Raw genomic sequence first — 23,709 nt, forward strand, 5'->3', positions numbered from 1 at the left:
CTACATGATACTTGGAACGCTGACACCCACCCAGTTAAAAGTTCATGATCTGGTCCCCTCACCCACAATCCATCACACGGTCCAATCTTTTTCTTCCACGCTGACATCCACACCCAGCTGCTTCCGGTCAGGTGTAAAAGTGCGGAGACAAAAGATGACCTTGAACTTCTGGAAAGGAATTTTTTATATGATAATTTTTATTTTATTTTAAACACATAAGCACATCAACAAAAACAAACACATAACTTAAAAACAACATAGGAACAATAAGTTCCATCGTATATCATACAGCAGTTCCGAATCGGTTTCTTTGCAGTTAGTGTTTTCCCTACTATACATTTCCATCTTTCATTCATAATCTCCTTATTCGTTATCCATTTGTATGTACAATTCTTTATTTATTTAAACTTAGCTACTTATGACCAAATATTATTTACCTATATTATGCTATATATTTTTACTGTCATTTGTTCTCTTACATACAGATTATAGATATACATTCACATAATTATTCTTTTTCTTTGCCATTCTTATATTATTATTATTCCATTTGGAAGGTTGTAAGGTATAATTTAGAATGCTTTTTTTACCATCCTTCGCACCTGCTAAGACACCACCTTGTTTTCTCTTTCTTTTCTTTTCTCCCTCCCTTCCTTCTCTACTTCCTTCCTTCCTCATCTCCATCCCCTTCTTCCTTCCCTTACCTCTTACTCCTACCCTTTTTCTTCTCCTTCCTACCTTCTCTCCTTCTCTTTCTTTCTCTTCCTCCCTCCTCTTCTTTTTCTCTCCCCTCTACCCACCTTCCCTTACCTCTTTCTTCTTCCCTTACCTCTCCACCACACTTCTTCTCCTACTTTCTCTCCTTCTCTTCCTCTCTCTTCTACCCTCCACTCCTTTCCTTTCCTTCGTCCCTCCATTCTCTACTTCCTTCCTTCCCTCCTTGGAAAGGAATTTTTTATTTTGAAAACAACACATTCTACTTCAGAGACCGCCTACTGCCAATTACCTCCACTAGACCGATCAGATCCCACAGATTAGGCCTCCTCCGAATTCCATCAACGAGCCAATGTCATCTGGCAACTACCCGGAGGAGAGCCTTCTCGGTGGCTGCTCCGACCCTCTGGAACGAACTCCCCGTGGAGATTCGTACCCTCACCACCCTCCAGACCTTCCGCACTGCCCTTAAAATCTGGCTGTCCCAGCAGGCCTGGGGCTAAAGACCCTAACCCCACCTGAATGGTATGATTGTTGTGTTCTCTTTTAACAATGTATTGTTTTATGTTCATAACTTGTTTTGTCCTCCCCTTCCCCTAACTTGTGAGCCGCCCTGAGTCCCCTCAGGGAAAAGGGCGGCATACAAATAAATAAACTATAAACTATAAACTACCCCTTGCTATTTTCCCTGTCCCTTAACTAGAATGTGGCAGGCCAAAGATTCTTAAAGGAACCACTTCAGGGCTGACATTATACTTAAGACTGAAGTGTGGAAAAGATCTTCCTCTTTATAATGCACCACAATTCTTTACTAATTTGTCTGCAAGGGACCCATGCTGTTCCATGGACCTGGCTCTTGCAGAGGTTGTGAATGCCTTATCTGGACAGTTAGTCATTGCCAAATGATTTGTGTTACTTGGACATTATCCCACACACTCAAGAGCCGCTCACTGAAAAGCACCAGCGTTTCTCATGTCATAACTGTGATTGACAAACAATAAATTATGTCATATACACATATCCTGTATTAAAGGAGACATGCCCAGGCATGCATAGATTTATTTATTTATTCCATTTCTAAGGCCACCCGATCACTTCAATATTTACGCACGCAGGTCTGTTTTCATGCACCGCATCATTGTCAAGAAACACATTATGTAATATCTGGGCGCTTCTCCCAGATGCAAAATAGCCTTTTAAAAGACGGAGCTTCCTCAAGAGAAATGTGAACTGGGGTTTAAGGGGCACTGAAGAAAGCTCATGCTTTGTGGCAGTGGTGGGTTTCAAAAATTGTTCGAACCTACTCTGTGGGTGTGGCCTCCTTTGTGGGAGTGGCTTGCCGCCCATGTGCCCGTATGGGAGTGGCTTGTCGCCCATGTGACCGGATATGAAGATGCCGACGACACTTGTCAGAACCACCTTAAATTACCTCACACCCAGCACTGGCATGCATAAGAATATGATGTAAACTTGTTTTTCAAAGGGCATCTTTGGTTTGCGTTAAAACAACTTCAACACACGCAATGTTCTGATTGCACCACAAACGCAGTAGTCATCCTTACCTTTCACAGAGGCACCGAGTTTTATAAATAGGAGCATGATAGTGTAGAATAATCATATCCAAGGACCAGTGGTGGGTTTCAAAAATTTTTGGAGCCTCTTCTGTAGGTGTGGCCTGCTTTCCGGGTCCACTGGTGGAACCTCTTCTAACTGGTTTGGTAGATTTGATGAACCGGTTCTACTGAATAGGTGCGAACTGGTAGGAACCCACCTCTGGAACAAACAGCGTGAACTAGATCCTAATATATAAGGGAATGTATAATATACAGGAGATGCCTAAACTTCAGAAAGACCTGAGGGCACAGCATCGTTTATTTATCGGTTGACTATCATTCTGGCCTTCATTTCAAGGAAGCAAGCTTTGTGTTATTTTATTCGCATCACAATAGTTTAAGGTGGATTAAGCAGATAATTCGTGATTAGTCTGCTTCAACTTGATATGTCAATCTGGTTATGAAACAGATTATGCTGAGCATCGAGTCTAAGGTTTTAACGTCTTTTCGTAGGGAGACGAGAATTATATTGGCCCGGCTTTATTAAATCTGCATACACCCATCTACACATGACTAAGGACATGGGTGTACAAAAAATGGAGATACAGGCTCGTGAAATATACATGTAGTAGGTACAATGTGTGAGCGTATAAGCCTCTTTCTCTCTCCTCTCACTGCTACTGAGAATTAAAAGCAAATGCGTCTCATCGTTGAGATCCACCCTACAAAAATGCCTGCAGGGAATAAATCTGAATGTCATTTAAGAAGCCATGAAGCTCATTTTCTAAGAATTATCCTCTTGAAATCTGAGAAGGCTCCAACTGAGCATGAGGAGGGTAGAGAGAGAGAGAGAGAGAGAGAGAGAGAGAGAGAGAGAGAGAGAGAGAGAGAGAGAGAGAGGGAGGGAGGGAGGGAGAGAGAGAGAGAAGAGAGAGAGAGAGAGAGAGAGAGAGAGAGAGAGAGAGAGAGAGAGAGAGAGAGAGAGATTGAGAGAGAGATTGGATTTCAAGTTTTGCTGGGCCCCTGAGACAAAAGTGCCTGACTTGTTCAGGAGCAGGCATTGTGTAAATGCACTGAACAACGTGGCAGACACCGTCCTAAAGTTCTCAGCCAAGAATTTTCAGCTGGACGCGAGATTTGGAGGTTAGTAAAGAAATCTAGGCTGAATTAAGAAGCTAGTTTATCACTTTCGCTTTACTTTGCCTGATTTTAAAATCCAAACTGCATGTGGAAGTAAGGCAAATGCTATAGTCTCAGCTTAAACCCTCATTTTTTTATATTTTATAAAGTTGGCAATATTGGTTAGAGAAAGTGGGACATGGATTTCAGAGAGCAGGAAAGAAAAGAGAGAGAGAGAGAGAGAGAGGGAGGAGGGGACAAAGGACAGATCTGAAAGGCATTAACGCTTTATTTTCTCAGTATCTGAACATTGGTTGGGAGGAGGAAGAGGAAATGGCTGTGTGAAATACATTTGGCAAGCTATTTTGGGATTTTTTAAAATAAAAGAATTCTACTACTGTCTTTCATTTGACCCCAAAATAAGCACTTGGCCTTATTTTCGGGGAAGTCTTATTATTTTTGAGGTGCAGGAGCAGGGGTGGGTTTCTCACCCCATTCCAACCGGTTCGGTTGGAACGGGGCCAGCAGCGTCCTCGTGCACGCGCGCGGTGCACGCATGCGTACTAGCGTCTGTGCGATGCTCCAGCTGCTCCTGGAGGATTGCGCAGGCGCTGTATGCATCCTGCGCATGCGTGGAAGCGCAGAATTCATCAAAACTGGGTAAGGAGCGCGGGCGGGCGGGTGGGCCCTTCACCGTTCCCGGAAGTTACTTACTTCCGGGTTCGCCGACCAACCGGTTCGCAGGGACTGCTGCGAACTGGTTGAAACCCACCCCTGTGCAGGAGGCAGCGAGCGTGATCACCTCATGGCTGCTGCTGTGTTGCAATATTTTCAGGGAGGGCTTATTTTCGAGGGCGGGCTTATTTTAGCGCATGCACTCAAAAGACCGATTGGGCTTATTATCCAGGGAGGTCTTATTTTCAGGGAAACGAGGTAGACAAGCTGTAGGAGAAGTGACACAAAATATTAATTCATTGAGAATTGTAAAAAAAAAACAAAAAAACACCTATCTGACGAAGGAGCTTACTGGCACAACACAAATTTACCTGAGTTATATTTGTGGTAGAGGTGGGTTCCGATACCAGAGGTGGTTTCGCACCTATTCGGTAGAACCGGTTCGTCAAATCTACCGAACCGCTTAGAAGAGGTTCCACCAGTGGACCCGGAAAGCAGGCCACACCTACAGAAGAGGTTCCAAAATTTTTTGAAACCCACCACTGATTTGTGGCCATTGCTGTTCGCTGCCCAGACTCTGTAAGCAGCCATGTGGATTTTAGAAACAACTAAATAAGCATCAAAAGAGCAGAAGTTTGGATTCTTATTTTCGGGAAGAGTGGCTGAATTGTATTTTGTGGCAGCTATCAATTCAACAGATGAAGCTCTGGCAGATCTAAGGGAAAGCTTTGGATGCCTCCGTTCTGGCAGGCTGCTAACCTCTGTTGAAAACTCTTTTCAAACTGAGAAGGGCCTTAAACACCGTGGAGCCGCGTTCTTCTGAGTCAATATGCAGAAGGCAGGCCTTCTTCATACTGATATATTAAAGACAAGTCTTGCCGTTTGCAGTAGGGTGTGCAATGAACTGTTCAAGGTGCGTTTTCAGGCTGGTTAATTGGTTAACTGATTGCAAAACGTCAACCAGAAATAGCAGGATTGTCCTTTGGAAGAGGGTGGGAAGCTGTAGGTTAAACCCAATATTTGCAAATTAAACCCAATATTTGCAAATTAAACCCAATATTTGCAAATGCAATACTTTAAATATTGGCTTGGGAGGGATTTCCATTTGTAGTGCTCATTTAGCCAGCAAGAGAATTTAACTCTTGGCTCATCTCTTTCCCTCCATTCTTTTAAAAAAGACACTCCAAGGAACTGCAGGACAGACGTACAAATCTTTTAAACCTTTCCTTTCTATTTATCGATTCCATTCTTATTAGCCATTAATAGTGGTTTCTTAATGCTCCTAAACTGCCCTATATAGGTAGCCCTCAACTTATGATCACAAAGCACAAACATTATGTTGTTAAGTGAGACGGTTGTTAAGTGAGTTTTGCCTCGTTTTACGATCTTTTCTTGAGCGAATCACTGAAGTTAGTAATAAGATTGTTAAGTGAATCTGGTTTCCCCATTGATTTTTGCTTGGCAAAAGCTCGCAAAAGGTGATCATATGACCCCAGGACACAGCAACTATCAAAAATATGAGTTGCCAAGCACCTTAATTTTTTTTATTATATATTTTTATTCTTTTTCTTTAAAAAAAAATCAAAACAACACATACAAAACAAGAGCAAGAAAAAAAACCTTTCCTCCATTTCATGAAGCATGTCGTTTGGTTACAAGTTTTTGTGCATCGATTCTTAAGGTTAAGAATAACATCACTGGTTTTGCATTAAACATAACTGAATATTTTGCTGTCGTTGAGCATAATGTGTTCAAATTACCATTAATATTCTTTCATTTGTAACAATCCTTATGAATTACAAATTAATGGGAATTCTTTGATCCAATTTCGGCTTTTTCTCCTTGGAGATAGGTGGTATTATTATACTTTAAAGACTTATTGTTACTTGATAGATAATTATGAATTGAAGGAACCAAGCACCTTAATTTTGACCACAGGATTATGGTGATTCTACAACGGTTTTGCAGCTTATGAAAAAAGGTCATAATCACTTTCAGTGCTGTTGTAGCATGGAATGGTCGCTGAATGAACTATTATAAGTCGTGGACTACCTGTAAAAGACAACACACACACACACACACACACACACACACACACACACACAGGCCAGTTGCATAGGGCAGTTATGTATGAATCTAATTTTTACACTGTTAACCACATGTGGAACTTTTCTTGGCAGTACTGCGGAGACCAAGGTTAGATTTCCTCTGTTCCCCTGAAGCTACTTCAGGCCTCTTCAGGAATCAACTTTCTGAAATCAATGCGTAAATGGTTATCAAGCCATTACTTCGGTGGTGTTACAGTATATTTTGGGGGGGGGGGGTCATTGGTTTGGAGCCTTTGAGTCAGTGCTGACTCATGAAAATTGCATGGATTAATCCTTGCAATTTCCTTGGCAAGATTTTCAGAAGTGGCTTACTTACTCTTGTCTCCTTCCTACTCTGTTTCCCCGAAAATAAAATCTCCCCGGATAATAAGCCCAATCGGGCTTTTGAGCGCATGTGCTAAAATAAGCCCTCCCCAAAAATAACCCCTCCCCAAAAATATTGCAACACAGCTGCAGCCATGAGGTGACCATGCTCGCCGCCTCCTGCACGTCAAAAATAATAAGACCTCCCCTAAAATAAGGCCAAGCACTTATTTCAGGCGTCAAAAGAAAATAAGACCCTGTCTTATTTTGGGGAAAACACAGTAGTGCTGAGAGAAATTGACTGGCCCATGGTCACCCAGCTGGATTTATGCCTAAACCCGAACTTGAACTCATGGTCAAGAGCCGAGGTGGCGCAGTGGTTAAATGCAGGCTACTGCAGGCTACTTCAGCTGACTGCAGTTCTGCAGTTCGGCTGTTCAAATCTCACCGGCTCAGGGTTGACTCAGCCTTCCATCCTTCCGAGGTGGGTGAAATGAGGACCCGGATTGTTGTTGGGGGCAATATGCTGACTCTGTAAACCGCTTAGAGAGGGCTGAAAGCCCTATGAAGCGGTATATAAGTCTAACTGCTATTGCTATTGCTATTGTTGCTGCTGTGTTTGAAACAAGAGACACATGTATTTGTGCTGTCTTAATTCAGTTAAAAAAAATTCTACTGGCTTTGACTTTTGTCACAGTTACAGTAATTAGTTTCACCAAACATCGGTTTTTCATAGTTACATAAACTCATTCAGCAGAATTTGATTACTCACCAGATCTGAAATGGGCAGCCATATAAATTTGTAATGAATAAATAAATAAAATATGAAGAAATACTCTGCTGGCATTTAAGCTCCTTTAAAGAGCTCCCATTGTAGACGTCCCTCAGCTATTCAGGGTGTGGGAAATCCTTTCTTTTGTTGATAGATTGACAGTATTCAATTTATGCAGAGGGAGAAAGCATTCTGGAAAGTAATGGTGATTTGATAGTAGGATTTTTTTTTCCAAATGAGAAAACAGCTGAATTCATGTGTCAAACTTGCAGCCCATGGGCTGGGTGCATCATGTGCTGGCCATGCCTGCACCTAGTTTAGCGAAGGGGAAAAAAGTTACCATATGTCACATGATGCCGCTGTGATGATGTGAGTTTGACACCTCTGTGTTAAAGCCACACTTTTAGGCCTTCATTTTCTCAGGACTGATTTTGAAAGCTTTGGGTTTTTTTGAACCAAGTCAGTTCCAGAGGGGACAATTTCCAAAAATTATATTGGTTACACTTTCCCTTTTAGCACCTCACTTTGCAAATAGGGAAACAATCAGTGGTGGGGTTGAAATAATTTAACAATAGGTTCTGTGGGTGTGGCTAGGTGGTCATGTGACTGAGGGGTCATGGCTGGGTGTCATGTGACTTGGTGGGCATGACTAGGTGGTCATGTGACTGGGAGGATGTGGCTAGGTAGTCATGTGACTGGGTCAGCGTGGCTGGGTCATCATCTGACTGGGTGGGTGTGGATTATGTGGTCATCTGACTGGGTGGGTGTGGCTATGTGGTCATATGACTGGGTGGGTGGGGCCAAATCAACATCATTTCTTTGCCCTAATTACTGTTTTAAGAATAAAAAAAGATATACCAAAAGTTACTGTATTTTTTGGAGTATAAGATGCACCAGAGTATAAGATGCACCAAGATTTTGAAGAGGAAAATTAAAAAAAAAGTTTTTGCACTCTGCAGACCTTCCAAAAACGGGTCCGTTTTTTCTCAAATAAGGGACACACATAGTCTTATAGAGTGCTCCTGGCGGTTGGGGGGGGGGCAAAACTGAGAAAAAAAGGCCCATTTTTTGCTCATTTCTGCCCTCCCTAGCCCCCAGGATCACTTTGCAAGGCTCCTAAAAGCTATGCAAGGCCATTTTGGCAAAGGGGTGGGGTTTCGGGAGGCAAACAATTCTGTATTCATGTATAAGATGCACCCAGATTTTCACCCTCTTTTTTGAGGGAAAAAGGTGCATCTTATACTCCAAAAAATATGGTATTTTATTTTATGCATTTAATACTTAAATAAGAAGAAGAGGTACACAAAACTAGATTTTGTTACAAGAGTTTTACAATATGAATAAAAACTATACAAACCTATTCAAGTTTTACAATGTGAATAAAAACTATTTATACAAAACGACACAAGAGTTTTACAATATGAATAAAAGTCAAATCAGCCTCAGTCCAGTTAGGTAAAACTTGTTCTCTCTTTCAAAACTTCTTTTAAACACGGTCTGTCTACAAGGGCAGTTAAAAATTAACTTTTGGGTCCATTCTTCAAAAATGTCCTTTCATTGTTACGTTGTTCAAATATCATTCTTCAAATATTAGAATATTTCGCTTCATTTTGTATTAGTGAGCCAAAAAGTGTTTTTCCACTTTAATTGTAATGTTCCATTCCTTCTGGTTCCCTCTAGTGTCCAGTGTTCGAATTCCCATACTAATATTTTTAAATAGCAATAGCAGTTAGACTTATATACCGCTTCATAGGGCTTTCAGCCCTCTCTAAGCGGTTTACAGAGTCAGCATATCGCCCCCACAGTCTGGGTCCTCATTTCACCCACCTCGGAAGGATGGAAGGCTGAGTCAATCTTGAGCCGGTGAGATTAGAACCGCTGAACTGCAGATAGCAGTCAGCTGAAGCGGCCTGCAGTACTGCACCCTAACCACTGCGCCACCTCGGCTATTTTTTAAAAAAAGAATTCAAACAGAATTTTTACAGGGGTAGGATATTTATAATTAATTTCAAAATATTATTTCAAATCCTATTAGTCTGTTTCTAAATTTCCAAAATCAACATTTTAGTTGCTGTTTATTAAAAAAAAGAGAGGAGGGAGGGTTTCTTTGTCTTTTTTTCCTACTTAAACTCTTTAGAACATTTATTTTCTGCTAAGAATTGCAGTGAAGTCACCCAGTGTATGTTATCAGACATTTTAAGATTCTTAATAGCTGAAAAACTGCTAAGACCCAATTTTGGCAGTGTACCTAATAAGGATTACATTGCTGTTTCGAGCTTCCTGGAATTTGTTCAACCCTGAGGTGTTCGATTCACAATCTGACTGCAGAAACCTCAATTCCTGCTGCTCATTCGTGAGCAGCTGTCCAGAATGCAAGTGGATTTTCTGGATAATCTCCATTATCTGGATTGGCCAGTCAGAAAACAACATCCAGTCACTGACCACGTGCCTCCACTCCTTCGAAGATGTTTACTCCGCCATGTATTATCAAACATTTAAAGACCAAACATTCACAAGGGATAACTTGGAACTCGGTTTTTCTTAGAACCCGATGAACTGTCAGCCCTTCATAATTTTGCTTTGGTCTCAATAGGCCCCATTAGCAATAGCAATAGCAATAGCAGTTAGATTTATATACCGCTTCATAGGTCTTTCAGCCCTCTCTAAGCGGTTTACAGAGTCAGCATATCGCCCCCAACAACAATCCGGGTCCTCATTTCACCCACCTCGGAAGGATGGAAGGCTGAGTCAACCGTGAGCCGGTGAGATTTGAACAGCCGAACTGCAGAACTGCAGTCAGCTGAAGTAGCCTGCAGTACTGCACTCTAACCACTGCGCCACCTCGGCTCTACTATATCAGCTGCCCAGAGCTAACCCTAACCCTAACCCTAACCCTAACCCTAACCCTAACCCTAACCCTAACCCTAACCCTTACCCTAACCCTAACCCTAACCCTAACCCTAACCCTAACCCTAACCCTTACCCTAAACCTAAACCTTACCCTAACCCTAACCCTAACCCTAACCTTAACTTAAATCGCGCTTCTGTCAGCGCGGTGTTGTCGGCACATTGATGACGTCACGGTTTTCGCGCCACGGTTTTGTCGTGCGCGCTTTTGTCGGGTCACGCAATAAAGACAATGAAAAGTTATAAATGTTAAAGCATTCAGCATTAAAACATTAATATGATTAATCGACTAGACAAAAAGATCCCAGTCCATATAAAGGGGCTCGAGGGAGGATTTTATCGAATCTACTCGCTATTCCAGAAAGGGCCCCAAGTCAATTTGGCAGAGCCAATTTGTAACCAAGACAACTGTGTGAATATAATTTGTCAGGACTGGAGCTAAACTGGGCCCCAAAGGCTGGTGAATATATATTTTTTTTCTCTCCCTCTATCAGCTGCATGACAGCATGAAATTCAACTGATACATTTTTTCCCCCCTTGTGTGAAAGAAACTACAGTATTCCTGCTGAATGGTCTCTCTGTTGCATAGCTGACGAATGACCCTGATAAGTGAACTTCCTTCACCAGCTCTAAACCCAAGTTAATCATCTGCTCTGTCAAGGTTTTTTTTTTTTAATTGTTGCAAAATTTAGCTCACAAATTAATCCGAACCCCTTCATCCTTGAAAGCAGATATGGTATGACTAAGCGTTTTTTTTTTTAAAACTGGGTTATGTCCCCCTGTCCAATTCCCTCCTCCCCAAAGGTGCTATTGTACAAAAGCGGGCAGAATTTCAGGCTCTTTGCTGATTCGGGAGTCGTTTCTCACAACAATAATTACCCAGCAGAGAAGTTACACCCGGTGAGTGCTTTTAATTGCTTCTTCTGGCAGTTACAGTGCCTGCTACGATAAGCAGTGTGATCTACACGGACGTTTATGCTAGATTTCAGATTACAGATACATTCAGACCAGGGGTGGGTTTCTCACCCTGTTCCAACCGGTTCGGTTGGAACGGGGGCGGCGGCATCCTCGTGCACGCGCGCGGTGCACGCATGCGTACTAGCGTCTGCGCGACGCTCCAGCTGCTCCTGGACGTTTGCACAGGCGCTGTATGCGTCCTGCGCATGCGTGGAAGCGCAGAACTCGTCAAAACCGGGTAAGGACCGCGGGCGGGCGGGCGCACCCTTCGCTGTTCCCGGAAGTTACTTACTTCCGGGTTCGGCGACCAACCAGTTCGCAGGGACTGCCGCGAACCGGTTGAAACCCACCCCTGATTCAGACCCTGCAATGTATATTATTATTATATTAGATACTTCTGGGATTGCATAGGTAACTTGAAGCTGTCTGGAGTTGGTAGATTTGGGGGAGATGTATCTAAGCTGAAACAAATTGCTTTGAGACAGAAGAGATATGCTGGCTTAAAATTGAGCCACAATGGAGCCTTAATTAGATCAGGGGAGACCTGATAGCAGTGGTCCAATATTTGAGGGGCTGTCACAAAGAGAAGGGGGGGGGGTCCAACCTTTTTCCCAAAGCACCTGAAGGCCAGACAAGGAATAATGGATGGAAACTGATCAAGGAGAGATTCAACCTAGAAATAAGGAGAAAATTTTCTGACAGTGAGAGCAATCAACCAATGGAACAGAAGTTGCCTTCAGAAATTGTGGGAGCTTCATCCCTGAAAGCTTTCAAGAAGAGACTGGACTGCCATCTGTCAGCAATGCAATAGTTAGACTTAGCAATAGTTAGACTTATATACCGCTTCATAGGGCTTTCAGCCCTCTCTAAGCGGTTTACAGAGTCAGCATATCGCCCCCAACAACAATCCGGGTCCTCATTTCACCCACCTCGGAAGGATGGAAGGCTGAGTCAACCCTGAGCCTGGTGGGATTTGAACAGCCGAACTGCTGAACTGCAGTCAGCTGAAGTAGCCTGCAGTGCTGCATTTAACCACTGCGCCACCTCGGCTCTTGATGGTGTAGGGTCTCCTGCTTGGGCGGGGGGGGGGTTCAACTAGATGACCTACAAGGTCCCTTCCAACTTGGTTATTCTGTTCCGTTGTAGGTTTCTTAACTTTCAAGCTAGATGTTGATACTTCAAAGTGTAGTTTTAGATTTTCTAAAGTCAACTTCTCAAATGGGTTTTTAGCAAGGCTTTTCCATTGTTGAAGAAGGGCTGGCAAGTAGAAATTTAAGAATGCCAGGTTTTCCAACTGCTGGTGGTGCCGTTGAGGAAAATTAGATCTGTTGAATTCTGTTTAAGGTGGGAACCCAACCAGGGGTGGTTTACACGTAACTTCCCTACCTGTTCGCGGTCGTGCATGTGCTTTTGGCAAAAAAAGGGCCTAAGTGGGATGCCATAGAGCTGGGTGCGGGTAGGCAAAGCCACCCATGATTTCCGCTACGGGTTCGGGCGATCCGGTCCAAACCGGTAGAATACCACCTCTGAACCCAACCATTAAGTGGCAGCCTGGTCTTCTTGAAGAATAGCAATAGCAGTAGACTTATATACCGCTTCATAGGCCTTTCAGGCCTCTCTAAGTGGTTTACAGAGAGTCAGCATATTGCCCCCAACAATCTGGGTCCTCATTTTACCCACCTCGGAAGGATGGAAGGCTGAGTCAACCCTGAGCCGGTGAGATTTGAACCGCTGACCTGCTGATCTAGCAGTAGCCTGCAGTGCTGCATTTAACCACTGCGCCACCTTGGCTCTTTAGAAGATCAGTCCAGAAGTTCAGCTCAGGGTAGGTTTAGGTTTTAATGTATTTGTATGCCGCCCAGTCCCGAGGGACTCCGGGCAGCTTACATAAAAACAATTTAAAAAAATATTAAAAGGATTTAAAATACAAGACAAAGTAAATTAAAAACACAACATGCACTCAATCTTAGTGGGGCTGGAGATCAATCAAGGATCAGCAGCCTCGGGCCTGCTGGAACAGCCAGGTCTTAATAGACTTTCGGAAGGCCGAGAGAGTGGGGAGGGTCCGGATCTCAGGGGGGGGTATGCTACGTGGACTGTATTTCATGAGTTTTGGTGGCAAAAGCAGTGACTTCTGGGTTCATAATGGCTCCTCTTCCACTTCTCTTTTAGGACATCCACAAAGCCCATCTTCCTACTGAACTGAGTTTGAGAGTCTGAAGAATTTCCAGAAAGATGGCAGGGAAACCGAAACTGCACTACACTCGAGGAAGAGGGAAAATGGAATCTATCCGCTGGCTACTCGCGGCAGCCGGAGTTGAGGTCTGTTTTATCATGCTTTTTGCAGGCATACGGCACAGGATTCAGCCAGTGCTTTGGCTGGCATCTCAAAAGGCCAATCACCTACACTAGACCGATTAGATCCCACAGATTAGGCCTCCTCCGAATTCCATCCGCCGGCCAGTGTCAACTGGCGACTACCCGGAGGAGAGCCTTCTCTGTGGCTGCTCCAGCCCTCTGGAACGAACTCCCCATGGAGATTCGAACCCTCACCACCCTCCAGGCCTTCCGCAAAGCCCTTAAAACCTGGCTGTTCAGACAGGCCTGGGGCTGAAGAACTATTGCCCCCGTCTCGAATTGGTATGACTGTTGTGCGTTTTAAATTATGTATTGTTTTTGTGTTGTTTTTAATTTTCTGGTTGTATCCCCCTTCCCTGGTTGAGTTGTGAGCCGCCCTGAGTCCCCCTCGGGGGAAAAGGGCGGCATATAAATAAAATCAACATTCAACATTCAACATCAGAGACTAACCAATGATTCACCCTTGCAACAGATTCTTCATCAAATGGATGGGTTGACACATCCACAGGTGCAAGAATCAAAGCATTCCTAAGATATTTTCTGCCTTGGGCTCCCCTTTCTTTTCTCTTGTGAAACGGATTTTTCAAAATCTTAGAGAGAGGCTCTGGATCGGTGAATTTAAAGCATCTGGGGTGCAAAAAAACAAAAAAGAGAGAGAGAGATGATAATCAATGCAAGTTTGGGGAGGGTTAATATACCTGTTTGGACAATGAAATCAGAATCGGGAAAGGGGATGAGAGTTCCAGATCAAAGCCATGTTTTACAATGCAATTAAAATCAGCGGAGCTGGTTTCCTTTTTAGGCGATACGCTTGTAAAGCCTTTTGCTTTCTGTAAAGCTGACCTTGGTTGATTGTAACAAGCTCGGGCAGAGTCGAATTTGATTAGAATTTGGATCAAAGGGCACTAGCAATGTTCGTGTGCTAGGTGAGGAAATTGAAGGAAATATTCCAGAACAAGGGCATGAAAACTGCGAGGCTGAAATTACAGGCCACCTTGAAGGATTTGGGGACAGTGGTGAAATTCAAATTTGCTTACTACCGGTTCTGTGGGCATGGCGTGGTGGGCTTGGCAGGGCAAAATTTCCATTCCCTCCCCACTCAGGGGCCAGCCAGAAGTGGTATTTGCCGGTTCTCTAAACTACTCAAAATTTCCATTACTGGTTCTCCAGAACCTGTCAGAACCTACTGAATTCCACCCTTGATTTGGGACCTTTTAAACTGGTGCTGTAGTTATGGCAGCCTCTTTGCAAATGCAACAGGTTCTTTCCACTGCCATTTTGCAAAGGCACCTATTACTTGAAGAGCCGAGGTGGCGCAGTGGTTAGGGTGCAGTACTGCAGGCCACTTCAGCTGACTGCTATCTGCAGTTCAGCGGTTCTAATCTCACCGGCTCAAGGTTGACTCAGCCTTCCATCCTTCCGAGGTGGGTGAAATGAGTACCCAGACTGTGGGGGCGATATGCTGACTCTGTAAACCGCTTAGAGAGGGCTGAAAGCCCTATGAAGCGGTATATAAGTCTAACTGCTATTGCTATTGCTATTACTTCTTCATAAAAACCTGAACCAGCCTTTACTCGTGAATAGGAAACCTCTGTTATATTGGAGTGGTTATTTTAAAAAACACAACTTGTTTCCCCCCCCCCCTCCCAAAAAAAGCCAAGCGTGAGCTACTGGTTTTTCTCCAAAACGATCTTCTAAAACAAGGGGAAAGCATTTCATTTTATTTCTGCATTGCAGTTTGAAGAACAATTTTTGGAAACGAATAAAGATCTGGAGAAGTTGCGCAGTGGTGAGTTGGGTGCAAATTTTAAATAAAACTTATTATCCACTTTATCATGAGATCAGGGCGAGAGTTTGAGGTGAATTGAATGGCATCATCTCAATTGCAAAGATGTATTGGGAGCTTGGGCTGTTGATAGCTTGTTTTTGGAGCCAATCCTAAACAGGGAATTTTTTTTAATTATTCCTTATACTACTTAGCTCCATGTATCTTATCTGTACATTTGGATCATGAGTAGAATTGTCCCCACAATGTGAATGACTTGGCGCTCGGAAAAGAGCCCTTCCTATGATGAGCTTCATTTGATTTCCGCAACCAGCAAAATTGTTCCTAAAATTGCTGGGAGTTGAAGCCCAGAAATTAATACATATTAATTAAATATCCTGGTTATATGTGGATGTTGCTCTATCTAGCCTAAGTCTGTAATCCTTGCACATGTTTTTTTTAAAAAATAGTAAAGCATATTAAATAGGCACATCGAATCAATTTGAAATATTCAATTAACATTTTTTATTTTCATTTAAATTGAATTTCTATTTTCTGAATTTTTTTTTTCTTGTTTGTCTTTCACCAGATGGATGCCTGCTTTTCCAGCAAGTGCCCATGGTGGAAATAGATGGGATGAAGCTGGTGCAAACACGAGCCATTCTCTGCTATATTGCAGCAAAATACAATCTCTATGGAAAGGATTTGAAAGAAAGAGCACTGTACGGGGGTTATGACTATCTTGATTAAAATCTAGAATTTATTACAAACTTGTAACGGAAATATAACATGCAATACCGATGTATTTTGAGGTGTAGCTTTATATTAGCATTCAAGAATACAGTATAGACTGCAGTGTTGCAAACAACCACTAGATGGTGACAAAGAGATGGATCTTTTTGTAGCTCTTTTCTCCCATCTGCTGGTCACTCCAGTTTTTGCAATACAGATTCAGTAATACGGTATTATTATTTTCCCTGCCTGGTAAAATCTTTCATTTGGGCTTCAAATGATTGGGGCGAGTAGCTTTTTAGCAATGCGGAAATGAGTAGGAAAACAATGATTTGAACGGCAAGATTGTAAAGTGTATGTAGCAAAACTTTATTTTTTTGAAAGCATTCCTCTGAAGCAGGAATGAGGAACTTATGGTCTTCCTGCGATTAATGAGTTAAATTTTCAATAGCAATAGCAATAGCAGTTAGACTTATATACCGCTTCACAGGGCTTTCAGCCCTCTCTAAGAGGTTTACAGAGTCAGCATATTGCCCCCAACAACAATCCGGGTCCTCATTTCACCCACCTCGGAAGGATGGAAGGCTGAGTTAACCTTGAGCCGGTGAGATTTGAACAGCCGAACTACAGAACTGCAGTCAGCTGAAGTAGCCTGCAGTGCTGCACTCTAACCACTGCGCCACCTCGGTTCAGCTTCTTTCAATATCGGCCATGTTGCTTGAAGTGTTTCATTTGAAGGCCAGCACTGGGAGTTCTCCTCATGCACAGTGATCTTAGAAAAATATGTTTTATAGGATAGCAGCTGTGGAAGATGTTTTTAAATCCCTTTTTTTTGCCAAAACAGTCAGTTCCCCTTTCATAGATTGCCAATTATTAACGCACCTTTAATATGCATTAATAAATGGCAATCTATGGAAAGGAACCGACTATCTTTAACTAACTGAACTGACTAATCTTTAATGCATTTAATGCATGTAAGAGTTGAGGTGGCGCAGTGGTTAGAGTGCAGTACTGCAGGCCACTTCAGCTGACTGTTATCTGCAGTTCAGCGGTTCAAATCTCACCGGCTCAAGGTTGACTCAGCCTTCCATCCTTCCGAGGTGGGTGAAATGAGGACCCGGACTGTGGGGGCGATATGCTGACTCTGTAAACCGCTGAGAGAGGGCTGAAAGCCCTATGAAGCGGTATATAAGTCTAACTGCTATTGCTATTGCTATGCAAAGTGGAATCAGGCCTCAAGTTGCACACGTGAACTAAGAAGGATGTAGAAATGCTTCTGATGCAGGAGGGGGTGCACAGGTAAACCCACCAGTGGCTGGCCAGGTTAGGTGGTCTTAATAGAATGGACCTTATAAATTCATATTAGCTTGATCTTTAGCTTGAGTGAACTTTCTCTCTAACTTTGACTTTTAGCTTCCAACTTTGACTTCTGACTTCCTCATAAGTATTAAAAATGGTGTTGAACAGTGTGGCAAGACCCTGTAAAGGAGGGGCACAGGAAGCCAGGCGTGGGTGAGAGATAGAACAGAGGTGAAACAGCTAACATTCCAAATGAACTTCTCCTTTTCGAAATGTCTCGTGTATGGAAACGCCTTGAGAATGCACAGTGTGGAACACAGCATAAAAGTAGCATCCTGGGCAGAGCCCAGGCAGTTCAGATTTTGGTGTGTGAACACGCTGAACTCGATGCATCAAATAAACCTGTTTCTCTCGCACCTTCGTGGTCTCGAGTCCTGGTCTTTCGTAAGTAGATTGCAAACCTCAATCTGCTGCAACACTTCTATCAGGTTTAAATTTCTTAAATGGCCTCCCCCGCCAAAAAAGTCTAACTTGCTAATTTTAAATAATTTTTATACAGGTCAAGCTAATGGATACATGTTTCTACACTCACTTGGGGCCCAATTGAGGGGCACCTAATTTTAAAAATATTTTCTCTCTCCCCTTTGACCGTGTCTTTCAGGATTGACATGTATGTGGAAGGAACCACGGATCTGATGGGAATGATAATGATGCTCCCTTTCCAGCCTGCGGAAAATAAAGAAAAGCAAAACGACTTAATTATTGAAAGAGCTGCAACCAGATATTTTCCAGTCTACGAGAAGGTAAGTTGATAATGAGGCAGGGGCTTTAAAACTCGTCTTCCCCATCAGTGGTGGGTTTCAATTTATTTTATTACCGGTTCACTCATGCGGCATTTCACTCGTGCGGCAGTTCTGTGCATGCACAGAAACATCTGGGTGGATGGGCGGAGCCTACCGACACCATTACAGGTTTGCCCGATCCGGGGCGAACTGACAGAAACCAACCTCTGTTCCCCATGTATTTCCTTCTAGTTGGGTTGAATTAAAGCAAGGGTGTCAAACTCGATTTCATTGAGAGCCGCATCAGGGATGTGTTTGACTTTGGAGGGACGTGTTTGTGTATGTGGGTGTGTGGGTGTATGCGTGTGGGTAATTGACACAAGTTCAATATGCATTTTTTTCATTTCTCTTCTTTCTTTCCACAGTTTTTTATTATAACAATTTTCCTATCTCTTCTACCAACTACTACCGGCAAACATTTGTTCCTTATTCTTCATATTCCACTAAACCTTTTATTTCTAAATGTATACCCCATTGATTAATAGTAAATTGCTTTTCCTGTTAGAAAAACTATTTATACTATTGTATATTTATTATTCAACTTATAATAAAAATACAATAGCATAAATAGGTTGACTCAGCCTTCCATCCTTCCGAGGTGGGTAAAATGAGGACCCAGACTGTGGGGGTGATATGCTGACTCTGTAAACCGCTTAGAGAGGGCTGAAAGCCCTATGAAGCGGTATATAAGTCTAACTGCTATTGCTATTGCTAAATAGCATGATAATGCAAGATCTAACAGGGGAGGTAAATTTCCAGGAGAGTAAATAGAAATGCCTGTCAATTATAGATACAGAATAGAATATAGAATACAAAATATATTGTTGATTGTAGATTAAATGGACATGCAGTATGTAAAATCTGGCATTAAACTGTAGCAATAGCAATAGCAATAGGGGGGCCTCTGTCATTTTGGCCAGCAAAGGCACCACAGACCGGTCCTTTGATATTTCCAGGCCAGCCCCATGGCTCAAATCTAAGCGTCCCACCGGCTGGATCCGGCCCGCGGGCCTTGAGTTTGTCACCCTTCAACTAAAGCGTTTGTAATTCCCGTGGTTGTACTGGCTGAGGATGATGGGGGTTGCAGTCAAGTCTGTCTGAAACCTACAAGCTTGGAAAGGTTGACTCAGAATCTATATCCCCCCCAGTGTAGGTTTCCCAAGATGTAAATATGTGATGCGGCAGAATGCATTTATTTATTAAATCTATATCTTGCAATCAGAATACTCTCCAAACAAGAAAAGTAAAAAAAGAAGAGTATAGAACCATCCATTTTATAGCACCAGCAGCCAAAGCAATTATTTTGCTCCTGTTGCAAATATTGCATCTGTTAGAAATGCACCAGGGAAGCTTATCTGTCTAAAATAATATATTTGCCTTTTGCAATCTTAGCAGACAGATGCCTTCATCTTATCTTGGGTTTCTTCATGTTACAGGTTTTGAAAGATCATGGGCAAAATTTTCTGGTTGGTAACCAGTTTAGTTGGGCAGATGTTCAGCTCTTGGAAGCTATCTTAATGGTTGAAGAATTCAAGTCTGATGCTCTCACTAAATTTCCTCTCCTGCAGGTAAGGACACTATTAAAACATGTGGGAATTGGCAAGCCATGTGACTGCAGTATATAAGGCAAATACAGAGACTAGATCAGTGATGGCGAACCTTTTTCACGTGCCATAAGTAGGGGGAGTGCAGGAGGGGTCGTGTCCGGGCGTGCCGCACCCATAATGCAATGCGCGACACCCCTCCAGTGCGCATGCACGCACTACAGGCGCGACCCCATTTTTTGCATGCTTTTTTCACCATCCCCAGGCTCCAGAGGCTTTATAGGAGCCTGGGGAGGGCGAAAACAGCCTCCCGTGCCCCCCTGGAGGCTCCCCGGAGGCTTCAGGGAAGCCTCCGGATGAATCAAAACAACCCTCCAAGCAAACCAGAAGTCACTTCCAGTTTGCTCGGAGGGTCGTTTTAAGCGCCGAAGACTTCAGGGAAGCTTCCTGAAGGTCCCTGAAGCCTCTGGAGTGCTCAAAACGACCCTCCGAGCAAACCGGGAGTCCGTTCCCGAACTTCCGGTTTGCCCATAGGGCCGTTTTTTTGCGCTCCAGGGGCTTCAGGGAAGCTCATGAATCCGCTGGGGGAGGGCGGGAGGCTCTTTTCTCCCTCCCCAGGCTCCTATAAAGCCTCCTATAATGCCAGAGTTTCTGAGCCAACATTTTGGTTGCTAAGCAAGACCATTGTTAATTAAGTCTCACCACATTTTACAAGTTGGCCACCCCCACCTGGTCACATGGCCAGCAAGCCACTCCCACAAAGCAGGCCACACCTACAGAAGAGGGTCTAAAAAATTTTGAAACTCACCACATACGCATGACAGCTGGTATTCTAGTTTCTGGCACACATGGGCATGCAATGATCAGCTGGCCAGCGGGCATGCACACGCCAGAAACTGGAAGACTAGTTCTTCCGGTTTCTGGCACTCCTGCACGCGCGAAGGCCAGCTTATTGTTGCACCAGAAACCTGGAAGAGGAACAGGCGATGCCAGATGTGCCAGGAGACATGGCTCCGCTTGCCACTTCGGGCATGTGTGCCATAAGTTCACCATCATGGGGCCTATGCTGATACATGGCACATGCTTAGGAAAAAACCCACCACCTCTTCCAAGTGCAATCAGGATTTTGAATCTCAATTTCATGAGGTCCCAGAACTTAAGTGTGCTTTCTTTTTTCTTACTTAAATGCGCGTATTTCCTGATTCGCCAGACTCCGCACTGGTAGATTTCCTCCGGTTTAGCTGCAGAAGAATCTTGTGGCACTTTTCATCAATACCATCTCTAGTTGATGTTCCTTTGAAGTTGATTTTTGGGTGTAGATCAAAAAGAGCCGAGAAGGCAAAGTTTAAAAACCACACACACCACGAAGCCTCACAGGTCTTTGATACATTGCCAGATTCTTTCATTGCAGCTTTGACCGGATTGCAGTTTGAACCTGTACGGATTGCTCCGTATTTAAGCACTGTTTCCAATAATTGCTCAACCATCAGGTGATTTATTGGGCAAAAAGGAATGTAGAGGGAAGACTAGAGGAGGGAGGGAGAGAGGAGGGGAGGATAGAAATACCTTTGTAGGTTTTTTCCCCCAATGATTTCTTAGCAGTCTAAATACTGGAAAGGATTTGTGAGTCTTCCACCAAGAACATCTAACACAAATTACAAAGCTACTATCGAGAACCACAAACTTACATATTATCTGTCAAATATGATTCTTAGTCAATATACACTCGCTTAATTAGTGAGGGCTGAGCTTTATTTGAAGAATCTTGCTTCTGTAGAGCAGGAGAGTCAAAATTGCATTGTCATAGCGTCATCACGTGACATATCACGACTTCCCCCCCCCCGTAGCTAAACCGGGCGTGGCCAGTGTGTGACGCATCCAGGCCACGCCCTGCTGTAGAGGAATTATATGAATGCCAATAATAACCTAACAATTTTATTGTATAAATTTGAAGGATGAAGGAAAAGGAAATCTCACAATCGTTCTGCGATGACAGCCAGTTCCTCAAGCTTCTATGGAGTGTGCGTTTTTCTGCTAATCTCCAATTTACTTTTCAGAAGAATGCTTTGAAATTAAGATTTCTGACCTCACCCGTTGTCGTGTTTACTTGCAGTACTTTAATAATATTAGCATTTAAAACTTTTAGTACTTCAACATTTTGAACTAGCCTCACATTTTCATTTTGCATCTAGAAATAGATAGCATTTTCAGGCGGTAAACTCATATCTTATTTTTCATTGTTTTTTAAGAGGATTTTTTTTTCTATCTTTCCTAGGCTTTCAAAACAAGAATAAGCAATATACCTACAATAAAGAAATTCTTGCAGCCTGGAAGTCAAAGGAAACCTCCATTGGATGACAACATGCTGGCACAAATTAAAAAAATATTCAATTTCTAAAGGGGCTTTCCAAATATTTCTACTAACATGTTTCTCCCCACCTCCCACCGCCCAATATATTGCTGCTTTTAACTGCCTCTATCATTAGAAAGATAAACTAAGTAAAATTGCAATTCCTTTTAGTTTTATAATCACAAGCCTTTGGAAACAGTGAAAAAAAAATCAGTAATTTAGATGAAAAATATTTTTGAAGGACTTGTATCTAAAATTATTGCGTATAATACTTTTTTTTCCCCATATGATTTTATTGTTATTGCTGTTTATACCTTAAAAGAAACCCAGTGATGTCTTATTTGGAATGTCATTAACTACCATCTCTATAGTTGTTATTATGTAGTAATAACTTAAGAAAAAGAACTCAATAAATTTCTCTTTTGTTACCACGTAAAATGTAATTCTGCGCAAGTCTATGCAGACCTTAATCCTTTCAATTTACAGCAATACATTCTATTTTTTTTAATCATAGCAATGCATTCTAGTCTACAGACATCTACTTTGACTACTAATGAATCTTCAAATTGCAAACTTTTGCTTATGTGAACAAACTAGTCCGCAGCTGAGAGTTGGAAAGTGGCAAAACACATATAGTACACTGGAAACCCATCCCCCTCCTGATCCCTGGGACCAGGGGTGGGTTTCTCGCCCCGTTCCAACCGCTAGCACGCATGCGTACTAGCGTCTGCACGACGCTCCAGCTGCTCCTGGAGGATCACGCAGGAACTGTATGCGTCCTGCGCATGCGTGGAAGTGCAGAACCCGTCAAAACTGGGTAAGGACCGCGGGCGGGCGGGCGGGCCCTTCGCCATTCCCGGAAGTTACTTACTTCCGCATTCACCGACCAACCGGTTCGCAGGGACCGCCACGAACCGGTTGAAACCCACCCCTGCCTGGGACCCTCTAGGATGGAGCTGTGGAAGAAGAATCTGACTTGGGCAGCAGTGGTGGGAAGACAGGAAAGGGCCAGCTCTTAGTGCGCCACATACATTAAGAGCCACGATGGCGCAGTGCTTAGAATGCAGTACTGCAGGCTGATTCTGCCCACTGCCAAGAGTTCGATCCTGACTTACTCAAGGGTTGACTCTATCTTTCATCCTTCTGAGTTCTGTAAAATGAGGACCCAGGTTGTTGGGAGGAACATGCTGGCTCTGTATACTGCTCAGATAGTGCTGTAAAGCACTATGGAGTGGTATATAAGTTTTAGTACTATTACTATACATATGAGGCATGCCAGAAATCTCCATTTCCAGGTCTCCATTCCCTCCACGCCTCTCCGGTTACCACCCAAAGCCCCAGACTGCTACCTGTTGTGGCCCAGCAGGAGCCGTTGGAGCTGCCACCAGACTCCGACAGCGAGGGGCCCTATGAGTCGGCTCTGGAGGATGTGGAGGACCCTGGACAGGGTTCCGACTCTGAGCAGGGCGCCTGAGCATTGGAGCAGTGGGGAGGTGACAAGGGAGTGTGATCCGGACGGGGGCAAAAAGGAGCAAAAAACGACCCTTTTGCCAAAAAAAGGGGGCACACATAGTCTTTAGGAGGCTTGTAGAGTGCTCTTAGGGGCTGGGGGGGGGGATGAGCAAAAAGCGGCCCATTTTTTGCTCGTTTTTGCCCTCCCCAGCCCCCAGGAGCACTTTACAAGCCTCCTAAAGGATATGCACAGCCATTT

General features: G+C 43.4%; 1 protein-coding gene across 2 annotated transcripts; it reads left to right on the plus strand.

Moving 5' to 3' along the window:
* The first annotated feature begins 3,275 nt into the window (after nt 1-3,275).
* On the plus strand, nt 3,276-22,436 carry LOC106545397 (glutathione S-transferase). Of its 2 annotated transcripts, none has more exons than XM_087718977.1 (7): nt 3,276-3,410; nt 13,281-13,430; nt 15,204-15,255; nt 15,821-15,953; nt 17,924-18,065; nt 19,541-19,672; nt 21,924-22,436. In XM_087718977.1, the coding sequence occupies exons 2-7, from the start codon at nt 13,344-13,346 to the stop codon at nt 22,044-22,046; spliced, it is 669 nt and encodes a 222-aa protein (XP_087575103.1). In that variant the 5' UTR covers nt 3,276-3,410; nt 13,281-13,343; the 3' UTR covers nt 22,047-22,436. The 2 variants fall into 2 exon arrangements, with proteins under 2 accessions (XP_087575103.1, XP_087575102.1); XM_087718976.1 differs by lacking the exon at nt 3,276-3,410 and adding an exon at nt 10,941-11,051.
* The last annotated feature ends 1,273 nt before the right edge of the window (nt 22,437-23,709 follow it).

This window comes from Thamnophis sirtalis, unplaced genomic scaffold (assembly GCF_051295495.1).
Source record: "Thamnophis sirtalis isolate CommonGarterSnake01/CBP01778 unplaced genomic scaffold, rThaSir2_p1.2 scaffold_6, whole genome shotgun sequence".
In the NCBI taxonomy this organism is placed as follows: Eukaryota; Metazoa; Chordata; class Lepidosauria; order Squamata; family Natricidae; genus Thamnophis; species Thamnophis sirtalis.

Coding starts and splice junctions, on each gene's coding strand:
- LOC106545397 (XM_087718977.1), top strand. CDS start 13,344: ATGGCAGGGAAACCGAAACTGCACTACACTCGAGGAAGAGGGAAAATG. Junction 13,431..15,203: donor TCGCGGCAGCCGGAGTTGAG/GTCTGTTTTATC, acceptor TCTGCATTGCAG/TTTGAAGAACAATTTTTGGA. Junction 19,673..21,923: donor CTAAATTTCCTCTCCTGCAG/GTAAGGACACTA, acceptor TATCTTTCCTAG/GCTTTCAAAACAAGAATAAG.